Genomic DNA, 20590 nt, shown 5'->3' on the forward strand with positions numbered 1-20590 from the left:
ACTTGACATCACATGGACTGCAGAGTTTCAAGAAGGCAGCTCACCACCACCTTCTCAAGAGCAACTCAGGATAGGCAATAAATGCTGGCCAGGGGAAGCTATTTAAAAATTAAGAGCCACCATTAAAAATTGCATTGGGAATTTATTTTTCTCCCAGAAGGCCTTTAATTGCAGAGAACAGTGGAGACTGGCCCATTGAATATATTCCAAGGCCGAGTTAGACAAGATCAACAAGAGTTTATTGTCATCGGGGATGAACAAGTGGAGTGAGCCCACAATCAAGTGAGTGGAATGGTGCAACAGGCTTGGAACATTAACAGCCAACATCAGATCCTCATGTTTGTGTTCCCATTCAGGTCTGTGTCTTCTGGCAATCACTGACCTCCGTAGAACAGCAGTGAAACTTACATATACCCAAACTATATAGTTCTTAATAGTGGCAGGCTCATCATATCCCAAAATGAACACCTCCTGGGAGAAAAGTCTTTTTGGATTTTCTACATTGCAAAATTGCAGTTTTGGTTAATAGCACTAAATGAAAACTGCTGTCATTTAATAACTTTCTACAGATACAGTGCAGGGCATCCCCTAGTGGAATATGCTATCTACTGCACATTTACACCTCAGTTTACAGCCAGAACTTTACCACCTCGCCTGCCACGGAACTGGCCTGAACAAGGGTCCGACGATGGAAACCTCTTGACCTAGGGTGGGAATTTCTGGTCTTGCCTGTGTCAGGCTGTAAAATCCTCCCTTACATTCCATCCTCTGCGTATTGCTCTTTCAAATAATTGGTGGTTTCAGTCACTTTCTAGCCAGGAATGCCAGAAAACCCACTGAAGTGATGAACAATATATAGCAACACCTTTGCCATGATTACATTAGATTGAAGTTAATTTTAAATTTCAAATTAATTCTTTGCAGTGATATGGCTCAAGAGGCCAAGTGGATTACTCCTGTTCCTGGTTCAATGTACATCCAAAATGAAAATTCTCAGCAAGCTCAGAAAAGCAGATGTGATTCAGTGCATTTCTTAACCACGTCTGCAATGTGTTCATCGGACAAAGACTCCCCTGCTTGTTCTGGACATTAATCCCAGACCGATTTAAAAATAGACAAAATAAAATAGTTTCAATGTTTTATTATAGATTGGTTTCACATCTTAGAAAAAGAATCCTAGGATTTTTCCTCCCGTATGTTTCCGTTTGGCCTCTTCATGGTCCATGATGCCAGCTGAGGTCGTTAGAACGAGGTACCTATAATTGTAAAAATGTTATTAATTGCAGGCTGAATCCTTCGCCACTTTAACTGACATTTCAAAACAGAAAATCATCATGCTTGTAGCTGGATGATTACCCAGGATAAGTTATATTAAAACTAACAGTAGTCATTATAGAATCTAGAATTAGATGGTTGATTGTACTCTTGTGTATATAGAGATGTCTGCAAAGCAGGCTTTAACCATTCTGCAAAAGCAGTCAATGGTTGGTACTGTCCATCATCCAATCAAAAAGATTCCAAACTGCTTCGAGAAAAGATCTGACCGAATCAATTTAACAAATCTCAAACCTTGTTCCTCACATTATAAATTCCCCTGCAGCTTTTATGCCGCAATCTGGATTCTAACTTCAGTGTATCCAAAACCCTACATCAGTCAATCCTGTTCTGTAGACAGCAAATTTCTAATGTACTTCAAAAATTGCAAACTTCAAATGGAGTACAGAACCCTCTCAGACTGTGAGACTGAAACCAAGTCCTGACAATTTGTATAATCTTCAGAAAGTCATTGAAAGTACGACCAGTGCAACAGTCAGTCCTAATGAAACAACTAACATGCTCAATACTGAAGGTTCTTAATGCTCAGTTAACCAAGAGGATTCATCTCAACCAGAATCTTATTACTAAAATGACTGGAATTTTTAGAAATATAGCTAGTTTTCCTGCTTTTCCATTAAACTTAACAATTAATCCTCGAGGATTGACAGTGCATTAGCTTTTCAGTGCAGCCTATAAAAGACTGTTGTATTTTTGATTTGATTTATTGTTACATGTAGTATACAGTGTTGTATTGCTCCTTGCATGCTATACAAAGCATACCGTACATAGGGGAGAAAGAGGGTGCAGAATGTAGTGTTACAGTCATAGCTAGCATGTACAGAAAGGTAGATTCAACACAAGGTAGGTCCATTCAAAAGTCTGATGGCAGCAGGGAAGAAGCTGTTCCTGAGTCAGGTTGGTACATTATCTCAGACTTTTATATCTTTTTCCTAACATTGGCACAACGTATCCAATAAGTTAAGATTGAAGCTACTTTACTCTCCCCATTAGGATGGAAAGCCCAGGCCTCAAGGGATAATCTACATGCTTCTCATGTCCAGTTCAAAGGTCTTTATGTTAATTTATAGCATTTAATATGGGTCATCTACCTTGGCATATGTAGACATCCAGTCAAGAGGGAGGATTGTGTACCTTAGAACAGCATTCAAATTCGAGATTGCCAAGTTAGAGTTTTTAAAAAGTGGCAAACTGGTGGGATTTTGGATTTAATAAATTGAATTTGAACCGTAGAATTAATAGACAATCTTCCAATTCCAATCAGTATGATCTGCAAATATTTCCTCACCATAGTGGCAATACCACTGGACCAGTAAATCCAGATACCCAGGCTAGTGTTCTGGGGACATGGGTTCAAATCCCAGCATGGCAGCTGGTGGATTTTGAATTCAATAAAACCTGGAATTGAAAGCTGGTCTAGTGACCATGAAACTACTGGAAGTCTCTGGTTGAATAAAAGCACTTTAGAAATGCCCTTTAGAGAAGGCGATTTGCCATCCCTACCTGGTTTGACCTACACATCTTCAAACCCACAGTAATGTGGTTGACTCTCCTCTGAAATGGCCCTAACAAGCCGCTTGCTCGAGAGCAATTAGGGATGGACAACAAATACTGGCTCTGTCAGCAACACCCACACCACAAAGACACCTTCATATACAAGTTTAACCAGCAAGTGTATATTTCTGTCCCTTGATGTTCAAGCACTAGTTGTAAATAAGATCACTGAGCCTAGAGATTTTTTTTATTTTTGACAAAATGAAGCCATAACACCAATGGATCAGTACCAAAGGTCAGTAACTGGTACGACATATTGCTCCAGAGATGCTTTCTTAAACACTAGCAAACATAATTATCAAAATGAGTACTCATCTCAGTTTGAGTATTACTGAAGACAAGCTGTGAAGCTTTTTTGTCTTGCGCATATCAGGACAGACAAGAATGCCAAATTTCAATAGAAATAATTATTCTGAATGAGGAAAGGGTGCAGGTTGGGTTTGAATGAGGAACGAATCAGGGAACTATTGTCCCCAATGCCTTGCTTCAATTCAAAAGTGGTGAAATGCTTGACATATCCTTTTGCCTGCAGCTGACCGGTTCCATTGTACAAATAGATGTAAATTCCGGTAAGCACAAGTGAGCAACGTTGCGTCTAACTGACCATCTCAAATTGGCAGTTAGTGGACTTCTTAGCACACAATTGTTCAGCACAAGCTGTCCAATCACATCTAACATTAGTCATTGGATATAATTGCCATAATTTTGAACAAAGAATTTAAAAGTTAAATCATTAAGTGTCAGAGGATGAATTTCTTCAGGGTATCAACATGCGCCAAGATTTTGCAGAGGCCTTTGTAGGAAAGACCCACAAAATACCCAGAGACTTGGGAGGTACAACGCTCTCGTCAAGGACAATATTACACAGCCAACACAATTAGAAACAGTAAATAAAACCAAAGACCAGGATAGTGTATTACATAAAGGGATAGAATGTGCACCATCAGCAGGAATATCTAAAGCTGTATCGACACAAAGAACATCACTGATAAGTTTATCTTTTTGTCTACATAATGCTAACTAACCCAGACTTTGCTGTTCAAAAGCTTAGTTTGAACAAGTGAAAGCCAAACAACTCTGGAAACGGAATAATGCACATCATGGTGAAGGCATTTCATACCCACTGCCTGGGTTAAAACAGCTGCAGCTCCAACCTTCTATCCAAACCCAGTCCTGACCAAACTTGCCATCACCAGAGCCCCAACCAGCTGCTTCATTCCCATTACCAATACCCTGACAAATGGGAGTCTGGAACAAGGGGGCAGTGAGGGGCCAATGATTTCAGACGAGAGGGGAGGAGTAATTTCTTCACTCGGAGGGCTGTGAATCTTGGGAATTCCCGACCTCATGGGGTTGTGGATGTATTCAAGGACGAGACAGTTTGATGCTCTCTCAGAATAGAGAGATATGTAGGGAACAGGAGAAAAGATTGAAGCCCAAGATCAGCCTTGATCATCCTGACACTTGTCTTCTGCTCTTGCTTATGTCCAAGACCACTAGTCAGAGGTTTACAGCATGGAGACAGGTCCTTCGGCCCAACTTGTCCATGCCACCCTTTTTTTTTAAAACCCCGAAGCGAATCCCAATTGCCCGCACTTGGCCCATTTCCCTCTATACCCATCTTACCTATGTAACTGTCTAAATGCTTTTTAAAAGACAAAATGCTACATGCATATAGTCAAATACATGGTTATATATATTTGTGAAGCCTAATTATAATTGTCAAAACTGAACACAGTTCAATTGATGAAAAGGTTGGAATTGAATCCTCTACACATCTCTGAATCAGCAGTAGTTATGCTTCCCCTCATTTGGAGTGGGGTGGAGGATGTGCAGGGGAAGGAACATTCCATACACCAGATGTTTGGGCAGAGCTCTGGCAGCAACTGGGTTACTATAGCCGAGAGGAGAAAAGGTGGGGCAGGAGCTGCTGAGGGAAAGCACCCGAGTTATCAGGCACTGCAAAATGGAAAGTAACCAAGAGAACAAATCATGACTCAGGTTGATAGAATTAAATCCTTGGATGTCAATGTGGGAACTGGCTATGATTAAGGGAGCTTGCTGAACCAGCTGCCATAATCCTGGGTCCACTATTGTCTGGAAAGATGCATGTAGTGCCAATATCAGAACCCAGGTAGCTGGAAGATACTGTACTTGGAAACACCGATAAGGGAAACCCAAAGGCATTCTGCAAATGAAATCTCCATACATTGTGACAAGAATTGAGATTCTTTAAAATAACCAGAAGGAATATTCTGAGTAACTCAATCTAGCAAGGGAAAACAAGGAGGCATCAGTAGCGCCCCCCCCCCAAAAAAAACTAACTAGGAGCAGGAGTCGGCATCTGGCCCCTCGAGCCTGCTCTGCCATTGAATAAGATCATGGCTGATCTTTTCATGGACTCAGCTCCACTTACCCACCTGCTCATCATAACCCTTAATTCCTTTACTGTTCAAAAATTTATCTATCCTTGCCTCGTGCGGCACGGTAGCACAGTGGTTAGCACTGCTGCTTCACAGCTCCAGGAACCTGGGTTCAATTCCCAGCTTGGGTCACTGTTTGTGTGGAGTTTGCACCTTCTCCTCGTGTCTGCGGGGGTTTCCTCCGGGTGCTCCGGTTTCCTCCCACAGTCCAAAGATGTGTGGGTTAGGTTGATTGGCCATGCTAAAATTGCTCCTTAGTGTCCTGAGATGCATAGGTTAGAGGGATTAGTGGGTGAATGTGTAGGGATATGGGGGTAGGGCCTGGGTGGGATTGTGGTCGGTGCAGACTCGATGGGCCAAATGGCCTCTTTCTGCACTGTCGGGTTTCTACGATTCTAAAAACAGTCAATGAAGTAGCCTCAACTGCTTCACTGGGCAGGGAATTCCAGATTTAACAGTAGGAAATTGTTTCTGTAAAAAGTCAAACAACTCTGGTATAATTACTAATAATATGGAAAGCCTGGATTCACTGCAAGCATTCAAAAATAAAGCAGGAGGTAGCTGAGGGGCCAGTTATAGAAGGCAGGAGGAAAATTACCCTTCAGTTATTTCAGTCGGAGTTTGATTAGGAGGAAGTGATTGGACGGAGAAATTTCAGATTCCTCAACCCCTCCAAAACGTGTTCACTATTCATCCCTCCAGTGGAGAAATGTTTACAGACTGGGTGGGACAACTGATCTAGCACTGATGAGTTGCTGGAGGCTACTGGCACCAATTAAATCAGGAGCTGTCAAACTTACAGAAAGGTTCTAGTAAGTGAGCACAATTTTAAAGCAACTTTCACTCCCAGGACTCGTGCTTTAACACGTTAGCATGCAAATGCAACCCTGTTCCCAGGCTAGTCTCTAAAGCAGACTGCATTCCACACTGACTATTGTCTAGATTTGAGGGGCAGATTGCCAATAACCCATAATCATAGAATCCCTGCAGTGCAGAAGGAGGCCATTCGACCCATCGAGTCTGCACCAACAACAATCCCACCCACACCCTATCCCCATCACGCCACATATCCCTCTAACCTACACATCCCAGGATGCTAAAGAGGCAATTTATTATGGCCAATCAACCCAACCCACACATCTTGAGAGTATGGGAGGAAACCGTAGACACAGGGAGGACGTGCAAACTCTGCACAGACAGTGACCCAAGCCGGGAATCGAACCTAGGTCACTGGAACTGAGAGGCAGCAGTGCTAACCCACAGTGCCACCCAATGAAGGCAACAACTCCAGAGACAGCAAAAACCCAGAGACATGCAAACTAATTAATCACTAAACAATGAGAAACATGCATCCCTCAAGTCAAGGTGAGTAGTACAACCCACATAGAAAGCACGAGGGGGGGGGGGTCAGTGAACTTTAGATGTTCTCAACTCTGAAACGGAGTCTTTCAACTTGGGTTTTTTTGTAGTAGTGGTATTCCAAAACACGGAACTGACTTAGATGAAGGCAATGCTACCAATAAGACCCATAAGACAAGAGCAGAATTAGGCCACTCGGCCATCAGTCTGCTCCACCATTCAATCATGGCTGATATTTTTCTCATCCTCATAAACCCCGATCCCCTTATTAATCAAGAAACTATCTGTCTTAAAGACACTCAATGACCTGGCCTCCACAGCCTTCTGCAGCGAAGAGCTCCACAGATTCACCACTCTCTGGCTGAAGAAATTCCTCCTCATCTCTGCTTTAAAAGGACCTTCCCTTTAGCCTGAGGTTCTAGTTTTTCCTACTAGTGGAAACACCCTCTCCACGTCCACTCTATTCAGGCCTCGCAGTATCCTATAAGTTTCAATAAGATTTGACCAGAGCCTTATACAGCCTCAGAAATACATCCCTGCTCTTGTATTCTAGCCCTCTTACATTATTACATTTGCTTTCCTAACTGCCGATTGAACCTGCATGTTAACCTTGAGAAACTTGAACAATGACTCCCAAGTCCCTTTGTGTTTCTGATTTCCTAAGCATTTTCCCCATTTAGAAAATAGTCTCTGCCTCCATTCCTCCTTCCAAAGTGCATAACCTCACTTTTCCATATTGTATTCCATCTGCCACTTTTGCCCACTCTCCGAACCTGTCCAACCCCTTCTGCAGGCCCCCCTACTTCCTCAATACTACCTGTCTCTCTACATATCTTGGTATCATCTGCAATGTTTGGGAGATGTAGAGACCAGAGGATCAGAGTTTGAAACAGCACATCTTTCAATATCATGGTTATGAAAGCCAATTTCAGTCAGAGACTCGGAATATCTACCAGGATTTTCAATGAGGCGGAGATGCCAGCGCTGGACTGGGGTAAGCACAGTAAGAAGTGTCACAACACCAGGTTAAAGTCCAACAGGTTTATTTGGAATCACAAGCTTTCAGAGCAGCGCTCCTGTTGGACTTTAACCAGGATTTTCTATATTTAAGAGCCCATGGTAAAACTTACCCAAACTGACGGGAAGGCAGTAGACCATTTTGCCACCTTTCTAGTTCCTTGACTTGAACATCAAATCTGGGGCTAATGACACCGCACTGTCAGGGAACAAGAAACAACACTTTAAATTAGGTTACATTACAAACACCAATTTAAATATCTGATTTATCCTTAAATCAACATCATAACAGATTCAGGTCACCACGTTGCTGCTTTTAGGAGGATTCTGCGAACAAATTAACTGCCATTTAGAGATGGCAACAAAAGCGAAAGAGAATAATCTGAAAGGACCAGGGAGGATGAAATATTTCAGCTGTGTTAAAGTTTTTAAAGTGAGCAGAGGAAGATGAAAGCAATTGTATTTCCTAGGACAAGCACAGTAGTTTGATGTAATGGGAACAACAGTACTCCACAACTTAGTGAGCATACACTGAATTTTTGATTCTTTACCTTGTTCAATCTGCCTGTGAGATTGACAACTATTTTCCCACCTCTGTGGTCATCAATAATCTCAAATTCTCCAATGTATCCTGTGAACAAAAACACATTTTAGGCAAAAGAAATCACCCAATATCTTCTAAATATTCCAAAAAATTTCCAAATGATAGATTTGTCTCAAGAAACAAACATTTTCCACTGTCCTATACAAAGCAATGCTGCTGCAAGAGCAGGCCGTCACCTTCTCCAAGGCAACAAATGCTGGCCCAGCCAGCATCCAATCATAGAATTCCTACAGTGCAGGAGGCCATTCAGCCCATCATGTTTGCACCAACTCTCCAAAAGAGCATCTTGACCAGGCCCACCCCCCACCCTATCCCCATAATCCCACACATTTACCCCACTAATCCCCCTTTAAAGTTAAAATTTTATTTATTAGGCACAAGTAGGCTTACATTCACACTGCAATGAAGGTACTATGAAAATCCCCATTGAACACCAACAGGCAATTGACCATGGTCAATCCACCTAATCTGCACATCTTTTGGACTGTGGGATGAAACCAGGGGACCCAGAGAAGTCATGAATGATTTTTTTAAAAAAGGTGCAATGTTCAATCAAAACAGAGTTTGCAATACTTCAGGTGGATAATTATCAAATTGTAAGATTTGTGGTGGTGTTACGATAATGACTTGAGCTTCATCAGCTGCAGCGAGCAACTCTATCTTCATTGTACCAATGGCACATCCCAGAGCCTCATTAGAACAGATAGGTGCCCAATAGCCAGCACTGACATGATGCTTTCTGTACAACTCTGACTCTAAAACAGGATGAAACATTATCTCACCATGCTTCATCATTACAGTCAAGAATCTCACAATCACTTTGGAGCATGGTCGGATGAGAACCTGGCGTTTTCCACGTTTCTCTGCATTATTGATACTTGTCAGGGCATCCGCAAGAACATTCATGCGCACCATGATGCCTGAAAGGAAGGGAGTAAGTTAGAGATAAAAGCAACGTACTGCAGATGCTGGAATCAAAAACAGAAAATGCTGGAAAACCTCAATGTCTGACAGCATCTGTGGGGAGAGAATAGAACCAACATCGAGTCTGGGCAACCCTTCAGAGGGGTTAGGTTCTCTCCTTACAGATGCTGCCAGACCTGCTGAGATTTTCCAGCGTTTTCTCTTTTGATTTCAGGTTAGAGATGTTGCTGAGGCATTTGGCTGGTGGCCAACCCAACACAAACCAGAGCCAGCCCTTCAAGCCCCAGATGTGGCAGAGACAGATTGCACACACCCCCCACCCTGCAGGGGAAGCCAATCACCCTCTACCCCCAGGGACTGCCTGAGGAACAGGGCAGGGAGCAGGGTGAGCTGCAGAGGCAGGAAATCCAGCAGGTTTGGGACACCAGGAGACAATACAGCTGTGGCCAGCGGTTTCCGCATTCTCCCGCCCAATGCTGATGCCAAGGGGAGGGAGACAGCCGTCTGGAATAAAGGCATTGCCCAGCCCTGCAACCAGGCCAGCCGGTGCTCTGAACACACCCGGGGCCTCCAATCCCGCTCTGCAGCCTCCCCTCTCCTAAATGAGCCACACCAACTCCTCAAAACCAGGAACCGGGGGGGGGGGGGGGCACAATCCAGCACTATGTTTACACGGAAACCACTGGAATCACTCGCCAATAATCCCATCGGACGGATCCTCGCATCACATACTTCAAAGGAAACGAGAACAAACAACGCCACAGGATAGGATGGCGCGGATATCGGTCGGATTAACCCCAACCCCACACCGCCAACATCTTACCGCTGGGTCAAGATGGCGAAAGAGAAGGAGACGCCGGCCGCGGGGCCTGATGGGGCATTTTTAACTCTCGCGAGGTTACGTCGCCCGGCGGCAGTCCCGTGGTCCTCCAGGCGGAGGAGTGGATTATCGATCTCATCCACCCGCCCTCCCGCCTGCCAGCCCGCTCGATAGCTCCGGCGCGATTCACCAACACACCCGGTAACATAGCAACGGCGGCGGCCTAGGCCTCAGGCATCCCGGGCGCCTCTTCAAACTCTGAGAATGCGGGGCTGGCAGAGGGAGGAGCTCACACAGAGGGTGCAAGGATAAATATAGAATCACCCTCACTGCAAACCCTTTCCCCCAAAAACTCCACAAATCTCCAATAGTTACTGACAGACTTCCCCAAACTCTCTCACTCTGCTTCCAGATCCTGGTCAGACTCACTCACAGCAAGACACAAACTACTGCAATTTTATATCGAAGTTTTATTTTGTTCCCTGGATCTAAATTCCTGTTTTTGTAAATCACTGATGATTGGTCATTGAGATGGAAAGGTTTGCAGGGTGGGGAGGATGAAATGAAAAAATAATTGCAACCCAGGCAAGTGTGAGGTGCTTCATTCCCACAGGAGAGACAAGGAGACAGATAGACACACCACTGGTGGAAGGTAAGACACTCAATGAGGTCGAGAAACATAGGGTTTTGTTTGCACTTCAGTCCCACGCTCCTAATCTACGGACACCTGGTGCGGAGAGGGGAGGGTCGGGATGGCGACCTCCTCGTGAACCTGTTCCTGGGCCTGGCAAAACTCGCCTTTAACAGGTCCAGGCAGTGGGCGATCGATGGGGTTGTCCATCCTGACTGTCTGCCCCTCTACCGCAGCTACATTCGTGGCCAGGTGTCCCTGGAGAGGGAGCATGCGGTGTCCACGGGCGCAGTTGACGCCTTCCATACCCCTTGGGCACCACAGGGGCTGGGGTGCATTATAGACCCCGATAATCACATTATGATTTAATGTTTTAAGTTTCCTTTGTACTTCTGTTCTGTTCGGGCTGTTCCCCCTCCTTTTGGGGAGCTGCCCCTTTTACTTTGTCCCTGAGTTAATTTGAGTTAGTTTATTTGTTTTGCTCCAAAAGAGGGAGAAACAAAGAGATCACTAAAAGAAGGAGCAAATTTATTATGGGTTTAAAAGGTAAATATAGAAACTAGAAGCAGAAGTAGGCCATTTGGCCCTTCAAGACTGCTCCACCGCTCATTTTGATCACGGCTGATCAGCAAATTCAGTATCCTGATCCCGCCCCCCCCCCCCCCCCCCAAAACAATATCCCTTGATCTCTTTAGCCCCAAGAGCTATGTCTAATTTCTTCTTGAAATCAGGGAACATTTTGGCCTTAACTACATTCTATGGTAGTGAATTCCACACACTCACCACCCTATGGGTGGCACAGTGGTTAGCACCGCTGCTTCACAACACCAGGGACCCAGGTTTGATTCCCGGCTTGAGTCACTGTCTGTGTGGAGTTTGCACATTCTCCCAATGTCTGTGTGGATTTCCTCCGGATGCTCCGGTTTCCTCCCACATTCTGAAAGATGTGCTGTTTTGGTGCATTGACCCCGAACAAGCGCCGGGCTGTGGTGACTAGGGGAATTTCACAGTAACTTCATTACAGCGTCAATGTAAGCCTTATTTGTGACTAATAAATAAATAACTAAACTAAACCTCTGGGTGAAGAAATATCTCCTCACCTCAGTTAGCCTTATCCTCAAACTATGACCCCTAGTTCTGGACTCCCCCACCATCAGGAACATTCTTTCTGAATCTACCATGTCTAACTTTAAAATAAAATAAGTAAGTGTTGGGAGTTTGTTTCCAGAGGAACAAAATATAAAAGCAGACAGATATTGTTAAATTCATGTCGTGGTGACAGGTTAGGTGGTTTGGCCAAGCTAAATTGCCCCTTAGTGTCCCAAGATGTGTAGATTAAGGGGATTAATGGGGTAAATACATGGTGTTATGGAGATAGGGCCTGGGTAAGATGCTCTGTTGGAGAGACGGTGCAGATTCAATAGGCCGAATGGCCTCCTTCTGCACTGTGGGGATTCTGTGAGTATGAAACATCAAATGTGGATTATGTTGAGCATGTCGTCCTGGTTTCCACACAAATGAAGCACTGAGTTTAGTGCAGAAAAGGTCTGGATGTTACCAAAGAAGAGGATGCAATGGGATTATGCAAACTGGGGCTCTTTTGTATTGAAACCAGAAGTGTAAACCTGATCAATCTGTCCAGGCCACTCATTTAACTCCTCACCCGAAAACCCAACACACAAAATTGGAATATTTTCCAATGTTCTATTAAATTATCATGAAATTGCCCTTAATTGTCCTTTAACTGAATGGTCAGATGATTAATCAGATAAAAGGTAATAGGTTTGCAGTCATTGTGCCTCTACAACAGGTTCTGCATTCTAACTTAGAGTTGCAATACTTCTGCAATATTGTACGGCTGTTCTTTTTTGCGTCAACAGTTTAATTCAGCGCACGTGCTTTCAAACTGTCTTCCATTTGTCAGGATGGGGGCAGAGTCGAAAAGTAAGCATGTCTGTTCTGACATTATTTCCAAATATATATAAAATATTACAGGAGGGTTTCGTTTTTGATGTGCTGGATGTGGGTAAGAAAGTTTGGGGCCGGATGGGAATGCCAAGAATTTGTTGGGAGCACACTCCCTGGTATTCTCTGACTAGTAAGAAGTCTCACAACACCAGGTTAAAGTCCAACAGGTTTATTTGGTAGCAAATACCGTGATGGTATTTGCTACCAAATAAACCTGTTGGACTTTAACCTGGTGTTGTGAGACTTCTTACTGTGCTTACCCCAGTCCAACGCCGGCATCTCCACATCATTCTCTGACTAGGCATTGTCATAGTCATCATAGCGCAGAAAGAGACCATTCAGCCCATCAGTCTATGCCGGCTCTCAGTAGAGCAGTTCAGTCAGCCCCATTCTACACCTGTATTTCTGCAAGTTTATTTTCCTCAAGTGCCCATTTAATTTCCTTTCAATTAATTGATGTTTCATCTTTCACCACACTTATGGCAATAAGTTCCAGGTCATTATCACCTATGGTGTAAAGAAGTTTTTTCCTCACATTCCCCCTGTATTTCTTGTCTAAAACCTTAAACTTGTGTCCCCTAGTCCTTGTATCATCAGCCAATGGGAACAGCTTCTCCCCATCTACCCTATCCAAATCCATCCTAATCTTGTACACCTTCTCCAATCAAACCTTCTCGCTAAAATCCTTGGAACCATTTTGGTAAATCTCTGTATCCTCTCAAGGACCCTCACATCTTTCCAGTGCTGTGGACTAAATAAGTTTGGCATACACAAGGCTGACTAAAGATCATCAAATTATGTAACTAGAGATTTTCCCACTCTGTGTTTTCCCATGGTGTCGTATGAAACATCAACAGGGATGAAGTGGAAATGTAGGGCGGCACGGTGGCACTGTCATTTGCACTGCTGTCTCACAGCACCAGAGACCCGGGTTCAATTCTGGCCTTGGGTAATGGTCTGTGTGGAGTTTGTATGTTCTCCCTGTGTCCGTGTGAGTTTCCTCCGGGTGCTCTGGTTTTCTCTCACAGTCCGATGATGTGTGGGTTAGGCTGATAGGCCATCGTAAATTGCCCCTTAGTGTCAGGGATGGCGCCTGGGTGGGATTATTGTCGGTGCAAACTCGATGGGCCAAATGGCCGCCTTCTGCACTGTAGAGATTCTATGATTCTGTGGTCGAGAGCTTCGGGTTTGTCGGTGTCCAGATCACCAACAATCTGTCCTGCTCCCTCCACGGCGATGAAAGCCCACTAATGCCTCTATTTTCTCAGGAGGCTAAGGAAATTTGGCATGTCTGCTACAATTCTCACCAATTTTTACAAAAATACCATAGAAAGCATTCTTTCTGGTTGTATCCCAGCTTGGTATGGCTCTTGCTCGGACCAAAATCGCAAGAAACTACAAAGCATCGTGAACGAAGTCCATCTTGCAAACCAGCCTCCCATCCATTGACTCTGTCTACACGGCAAAGCAGCCAGCATAATGAAAGACCTCACGCATGCCAGATTTACTCTCTTCCACCTTCTTCCGTTGGAAAAAAGATACAAAAGTCTGAGATCACGAACCAACTGACTCAAGAGCAGCTTCTTCCCTGCTGCCACCAAACTTTTGAATGGCCTACCATATATTAATTTGATCTTTCTCTGTACCCTAGCCAAGACTGTAACACTACATTCTGCACTCTCCTTTCCTTCTCCCCTGTGTTCTGTACGAATGGTATGCTTTGTCTGTATAGCGCAGAAGAAACAATACTTTTCACTGTATATCAATAAATGTGACAATAAATCAAATAAAAATCAAATTTAAAAAACCAAATCAAAAGAAATGCATCAGCATTGCTGTGTATTGTGTGCAAAACAAGTGCACTTGCATCCCCAGTTTCCATACTTCCAGAACATAGGCTTTTATAACTCCTTGTTTGCAAGTGTCAGTGGAATTGTGTTTTGCGGTCTTTTTGTTTGGTTTGGCGCCCTTATTTGATCATTTTAAATTGTGCTATCTTTCAGTTTATTGTACTTTCCTTGTTTCTTTTTGCCACCACCACCGTTGGGGAGAGATATCCTCAGAAAGAACTGGGCAGGATTGGTTTTCCTTTGGCATTTCCTCTTGATCTCTGGAAACTTGAGGATGAGGAGAATTTGCAGAGAAATGTTCAGAAGAAGTCCACAGATTTTGTTCGAGCCTCTTTGCGAGTTTAAATGAATTCTAAGCTTGCCTTGCCACCTAATCTTCAGCAGGAAGTTCTTCCCGCAGATTGGCATTGGGTGCTTGTTGTGCCACAAGCAGGAAAGTAGTTTTGAGATCTTGGGAGTTGAAGGAACACAGTTGCTTGAAGCATAAAACCTGCAGACCAACCAGAGTATCAGTAAGGGACTACATACCATGCAGGCAGGTTGCTTTACCATAGGTAGAATTTCATCCTTGTTGTGCGCACTTAGCAGGTAGAACCAGAAGCTGCAGCGTATCCCGTTCCTGCCCACATCCAATTGGAATTCATGATATTATGCTGGCTGCCATTTAAGTGAATCAGATTGGTGGATTGGATCTGGCGAGGGTGGGCTCACGGTGGCACCCAGGTCCAATGGTGGCCCCCCACAAACTTCAAAAGTGGCTTCCACAGGCTGCAGAAGAATATCTGTGCAAGTCTTGGGAACAGCAGGAGGCCACAGCAGATCTGGAGGGGAATTTGAGCATCCAGCAAGCACCCCCTTTCCCCGATGACTGCCTCCAAGCCCTGATGTAGGTAGTCACCGCTAGGAGAGACATTCTGATGTCCAGGAATTGGAGGAGGAAGAAGCCATCCCGCCTCACCCAGGAAGCCAGGGCCAAGGTGGCAGTGCAGGTCAGTAGGCATGACCTAGTCCGGAGAACCTACATTGATAACCGAAAAAGTTTCATTGACCTGCGCTTGGCACAGGTGGGTACTGAGTGGACATTGAGCGGAATGGGCAGTGACGATGGTGGCCATCCATGGTTGCGATCTGGTGTGTGGGTCTCATGAAGCCTCAGATCTCACCGGGGCAGGGGGGATGGGGCACCTAGACATAGCGCCCGAAACAAACTTAAGACTCACTAGGCCAGTGTTTCCCAATCAACGTGCCGTGAAGACCCCCTCAAGGAGTAGTGAAAAAGATTTAAAACAATTCAAAATTCATGTAATTAAACTAAACTAAAACTAATTTTTGTCTTCAGCTCTGTGGTTGGAATCTCCAAGCCCCAACAAAGCTCCCTCACATGTGCCACATGGCCATGGTTTAGATTCTTTACGTTGGTCGGTCCCACGCGCATGACCAATGTGACTTAGAGTTGAAGACAAAGGTCCCATGCACCTGCACAAAAAACAAAAACTCAAAAAGGCTAAGTGCGAATCAGTTTCTTATCTTCCCGGCTCTGTTTTCCAGCGAGAACAGCTTCATGCCCAGAGAGTACTGTGTGCAGTTTTGGTCCCCTTACATGAGGCGGGGGGGGGGATAAGAACATAAATAAGAACATAAAAACATAAGAACTAAGAGCAGGAGTGGGCCACCTGGCCCCTCGAGCCTGCTCCTCCATTCAGTAAGATCATGGCTGATCTTTTCGTGGATTCAGCTCCACTTACCCGCCCGCTCACCATAACCCTTAATTCTTTTACTGTTCAAAAATTTATCTATCCTTGCCTTAAAAACATTCAATGAGGGAGCGTCAACTGCTTCACTGAGCAGGGAATTCCACAGATTCACAACCCTTTGGGTGAAGAAGTTCCTCCTCAACTCAGTCCTAAATTTGCTCCCCCTTATTTTGAGGCTATGCCACCTAGTTCTAGTTTCATCCGCCAGTGGAAACAACTTCCCTGCTTCTATCTTATCTATTCCCTTCATAATCTCATATGTTTCTATAAGATCTCCCCTCATTCTTCTGAATTCCAATGAGTATAGTCTCAGTCTCTCCTCATAAGCCAACCCTTTCTATTATTGCCACAGATGGAGTGCAATGAAGGTTCACCAGATTTGTTCCCGCAATGGAAGGTGTGTCCTATGAAGAGAAATTGGGCAAACTGGGCCTGTATTCTCCAGAGTTTTGAAAAATGAGAGATAATCCTGTTGAAACCTACAAAATACTAAAGGAATAGACAGGGTAGATGTGGGTAAGATGTTTTCCTTATTTGGGGAGACTAGAACCAGGGACAGAATTTCAAAATAAGCCACTTAGGACTGAGGTGAGAACTGTTGTTTACTCAGACGGTCGTGAATCTTTGGAATTCTCTAACACAGAGGGCTATGGAAGCTTAGCTATTGGGTGGAACTTTCACATATTTTTTCAATGTGTCAGGCTCTGGCTGAAAGTGGCATGTATTTCTTCAACTGCACGACCGAGCTTTTAGTCCAGATCTTGTGCCTCTCTGAGGAAAATAAAATGAGTGACATTTCGGCGGGGGACGGGGGAACCAGGGTGGGGGGGAAGCTGATAGAGCCAGCAAGGCCAGCTATACAGAGATCTTTCAAGAGTGAGCGACCCGATAAGCACTGAAAGTGAATAGTCCCCAGATCACACCCACTCCCTCCCCCTTGTACATAGTATGATCCCCCTCAGAAGCAACAGGGCTCCTGTTCCCATCCTCTCCTCCCCCTGCTGCGTCAACATCGGGGCCACCATCTCTCACCCCCACCCCCTTGCAGGCATCGGGGCGACTGCTCCGTGCTCCTCCCCCCCCCAAAAAACCACCACAGTTTCGAGCACATTCTTCCCCCCTCACAGACATCAGCCCTCCCCACACACATAAAAGGAACCCCTCCCATGGGGCTGCCCAGCCTAGGGCCCACCCTAACATTGCCCCCTGGCACAAGTTAGCACTGTGCCAGCCTCTCTACTGGGGGCTTACCTTGGTGCCCTTGGTGGGATCCTACGACTGCTCTCCGTTTTCTCAAACCTGTTGTGAACCTTGCTGACGTGATGCGTCATGTTGGAGAGGTTTCAATATTCTGTGAGGGGGGATAATGTGCAGGGGAGGCCCCTTAAACATATATTCAAACATTCAAATGTACTTAAAGGAGGAAACTTTGTTACATCACTGGCGAGGGGTGGGGAAAATCGGGAAATAATCTCATTATGGGACATGTAGTTTATTCCGTAACCTATCATTAACACAGAGGAGTGGCTGTCAGTCCATAGTTTGATTGATAGCTCCAAGCGGTTATAAAGTCTTTGATGTGGGGATATAAATGCAAATGTTTGTTTTTGAAAGAGATTAAACACTTGAAGGAATGTAAGTGAAGTTTTTTATTTGATCATCGTCCCAAAACATAACAATCTTATAATCCTCATGTTTTTAAAAAAGGAAAAAAAACAGAAAAGAAAGCAAAAATATAAAACATGACATTGTCAAAGTCTCCAACAATTCATTATTATCTGAAGGAGCACTTTTAAAAGAACACTTTTAAAACTTCATTTTCTGGGCCAGAGGTTAATTGGCAGTCATTAATAATTATCATGCAATTAAAAGGACACTTATGCTGTAAAATACTGGTCTTAACTTTGTGTGGTGAGTTTAATAGAAAACTGATGTTCACCGATAACAATTTCATGAAAGTCAAGGGGGGATTACTGCAATGCCACTTTCATAAAGTGCTTCAAATTGTCTAGCAACTTGTGGTGATATGGAATTCACAGAGAAACCTTCTTCACCACATGATGCTAGATGGTGTGCGTCATTCACATGCCATTACTATTCCAGAAGATTCTGGCCCAATAAATGTGATATGCACATGTCAATGAAGTGATGCTGTAATTTAATCTTCTGGTTGACATTCTGAATTTCAACCTGCCCTAAAGTCTGACAAGCTAACTTATCTACAGCAAAAGAAGCCAAATGGCAAGAAAACTCATTTTCTTGTTGACGGGATTTAAAGGATCCACAGATCACCTGAAGAATCCAGAGATCACCTGAAGAATCCAGAGATCATCTGAAGGATCCACAGATCACTTGAAGGATTCACAGATCACTGGAATTGACAGATTAAATCATTGTCTTTTTACTCAGTTGCTGCCATTTATAATTATAAAGAGGCTAAAATTACAAGTTGCCCTGAAATGCCAGATGTGATTCCACAACGACAGAAGATGATCACATTTGTCATAGGAAGAGAGATGATAATTATCACCCTCAGGTGTAAGTTTTCCATTTTTAATCTCAGTCATTCCAGATAAGGCAGAGAATGAATGAACTGAATTCTTGTAAAACTGGTTTACACAATGGAATCTAAAATTAAACATATCACATTAATTCATGAAAATAAAATAGTTAAAGGTGGGATCTAAGTACAGCGGAAAAGTATTGATAAATTCACGAAACAGAACAGGATGAGTGAGCAAACAGAGATGGGACCTTGTGTTTAACAGTTCTGTACTGAGACTAGCCAAGTGATGTACTGCAGAGCTGAACAAATCTGGCTTGAATCAGTTTTTAGACAAAGCCTTTACAATGTACCTTATTAGCAAAAGTAGGTGGGCTGTGGTAGAGATGTAAATGAGGAATCCATTGCATCTTCATGGGGTTGAGAGCTACCTCCGATCAAGATCAACCTAAAATGATTACCCTTTTGGTTTCAAATGAATTTACTACTTATGAGCATAACAGACATATTTGTTTGCTGGTAATCACTTATATGTTCAACAAATTTTGAAAGTTAATTTGTTCCTTAGGTTTGGCTGGAAGTTCTATTTGGTGTTAGTCCAGCATTCCCTTGCACCTGACGCACTTGTCTTTCAAGGTGGTACATTTTGAGAGCTGGTGTCAAAGTAGCCAGCAGTCATGTTGAGTTGCTCCTGTGCATCCCACTGCAATTGCAAGGGACCTGTGAATGTTTAGATTGTGTATGAAATTCCAGCCATGCGACCGCTTTATTCTGGATGGCACATTGATCCAGTCTCATCCATCCAAGTGGACAACATTCCATCACACTTCAGACCTGTGCTTTGTAGGTTGGAGAAGCTTTAGGGAGTCTGAAGGTGAGCCATGTTCTGTAGAATATCCAGTCAGTGGTCTGCTATAGTAGCCACAGTGCTAATCTAGCTTCCAGTTGAGTTTCTGGTCAATGATGACCCCCATGATGTTGATGGTGGGAAACTTGCAAATGTTGAATGTCAAGGTGTGGTGGTCAACTCATCTGTTGTAATGGCCATTGTTTGGTACTAGTATGGCATAAATATTACTCGACAATTATCACACCAAGACTGGATGTTGTCCAGGTCCTATTGTGTGCTAGCATGGGCTATTTCGTTATCTGAGGAACTGCAATGGAGCAGAACACTGTGCAGTAGCCAGTAAACAACCTCCACTTCTGACCTTATGATGGAGGGAAGGTCATTGTTGAAGCAGCTGAAGAAAGCTGAGCCTAATGTATGCTCTGAGGAATTCCTGTAGTGAGTCCAGGAGCTGGAATGATTCACTTCTTTGATTCCATTAGTTTGAACGAAATGCCAAAAGGACAGTGTGCTAACCTGCAGAGCTTTCTAATGTTGCAATAAAACATTTTCAGATTAAAATCAGAATTGGTTTAGATTAAACAAATAATGAAAACATGAAGTGATAACCAGTAAACCGAAAGATTCAATATCACAAATGTCATCAAACTAAGTTGAGATTACAGGGTGATTTCATGACCTAAAAGTTTATTTATTAGTCACAAGTAAGGCTTACTTTGACACTGCAATGAAGTTACTGTGAAATTCCCCTAGTCGCCACACTCTGGTGCCTGTTCGGGTCAATGCACCTAACCAGCACATCTTTCAGACTGTGGGAGGAAACCGGAGCACCTGGAGGAAACCCACGCAGACACGGGGCCACTGTATCGCCCCACTGTGCCACCATGCCGCACCAGGACTAGTGTTTCTACTAGGACCTGACGCTCCGAGTGGAAACACATCTCTGTACATTGCAGGCAGGTAACCTTGAATTCTCCTAACATTAATAAAGATTTCCT

At 43.9% G+C, this 20590-nt stretch overlaps 2 protein-coding genes across 4 annotated transcripts in view; one reads left to right on the top strand and one right to left on the bottom strand.

The window, feature by feature from the left end:
• Positions 1-1126: 1126 nt before the first annotated feature.
• Positions 1127-10108, bottom strand: rps15a (ribosomal protein S15a). 2 transcript variants are annotated; one of them, XM_078240925.1, is made up of 5 exons: positions 10040-10108; positions 9075-9212; positions 8240-8319; positions 7802-7887; positions 1127-1256 (listed from the first exon to the last, which is right to left on the bottom strand). In XM_078240925.1, the coding sequence occupies exons 2-5, from the start codon at positions 9205-9207 to the stop codon at positions 1163-1165; spliced, it is 393 nt and encodes a 130-aa protein (XP_078097051.1). In that variant the 5' UTR covers positions 9208-9212; positions 10040-10108; the 3' UTR covers positions 1127-1162. The 2 variants fall into 2 exon arrangements, with proteins under 2 accessions (XP_078097051.1, XP_078097053.1); XM_078240927.1 differs by lacking the exon at positions 10040-10108 and adding an exon at positions 9949-10038.
• A 116-nt stretch (positions 10109-10224) lies between these two features.
• LOC144510879 (uncharacterized) overlaps positions 10225-20590 on the top strand; it is a 44105-nt gene continuing 33739 nt past the window's right edge. The window contains exons 1-2 of one of the 2 annotated variants that reach the window (XR_013500699.1): positions 10225-10688; positions 13993-14436. The gene's annotated coding sequence lies outside the window, so the exon portion shown is untranslated. Of the gene's footprint in view, positions 10689-13992; positions 14437-20590 lie in introns of those variants that run through there. The other variant, XM_078240922.1, reaches the window with a different exon arrangement.

The sequence above is a fragment of the Mustelus asterias genome, chromosome 23 (genome assembly GCF_964213995.1).
Source record: "Mustelus asterias chromosome 23, sMusAst1.hap1.1, whole genome shotgun sequence".
NCBI classification, from domain to species: Eukaryota; Metazoa; Chordata; class Chondrichthyes; order Carcharhiniformes; family Triakidae; genus Mustelus; species Mustelus asterias.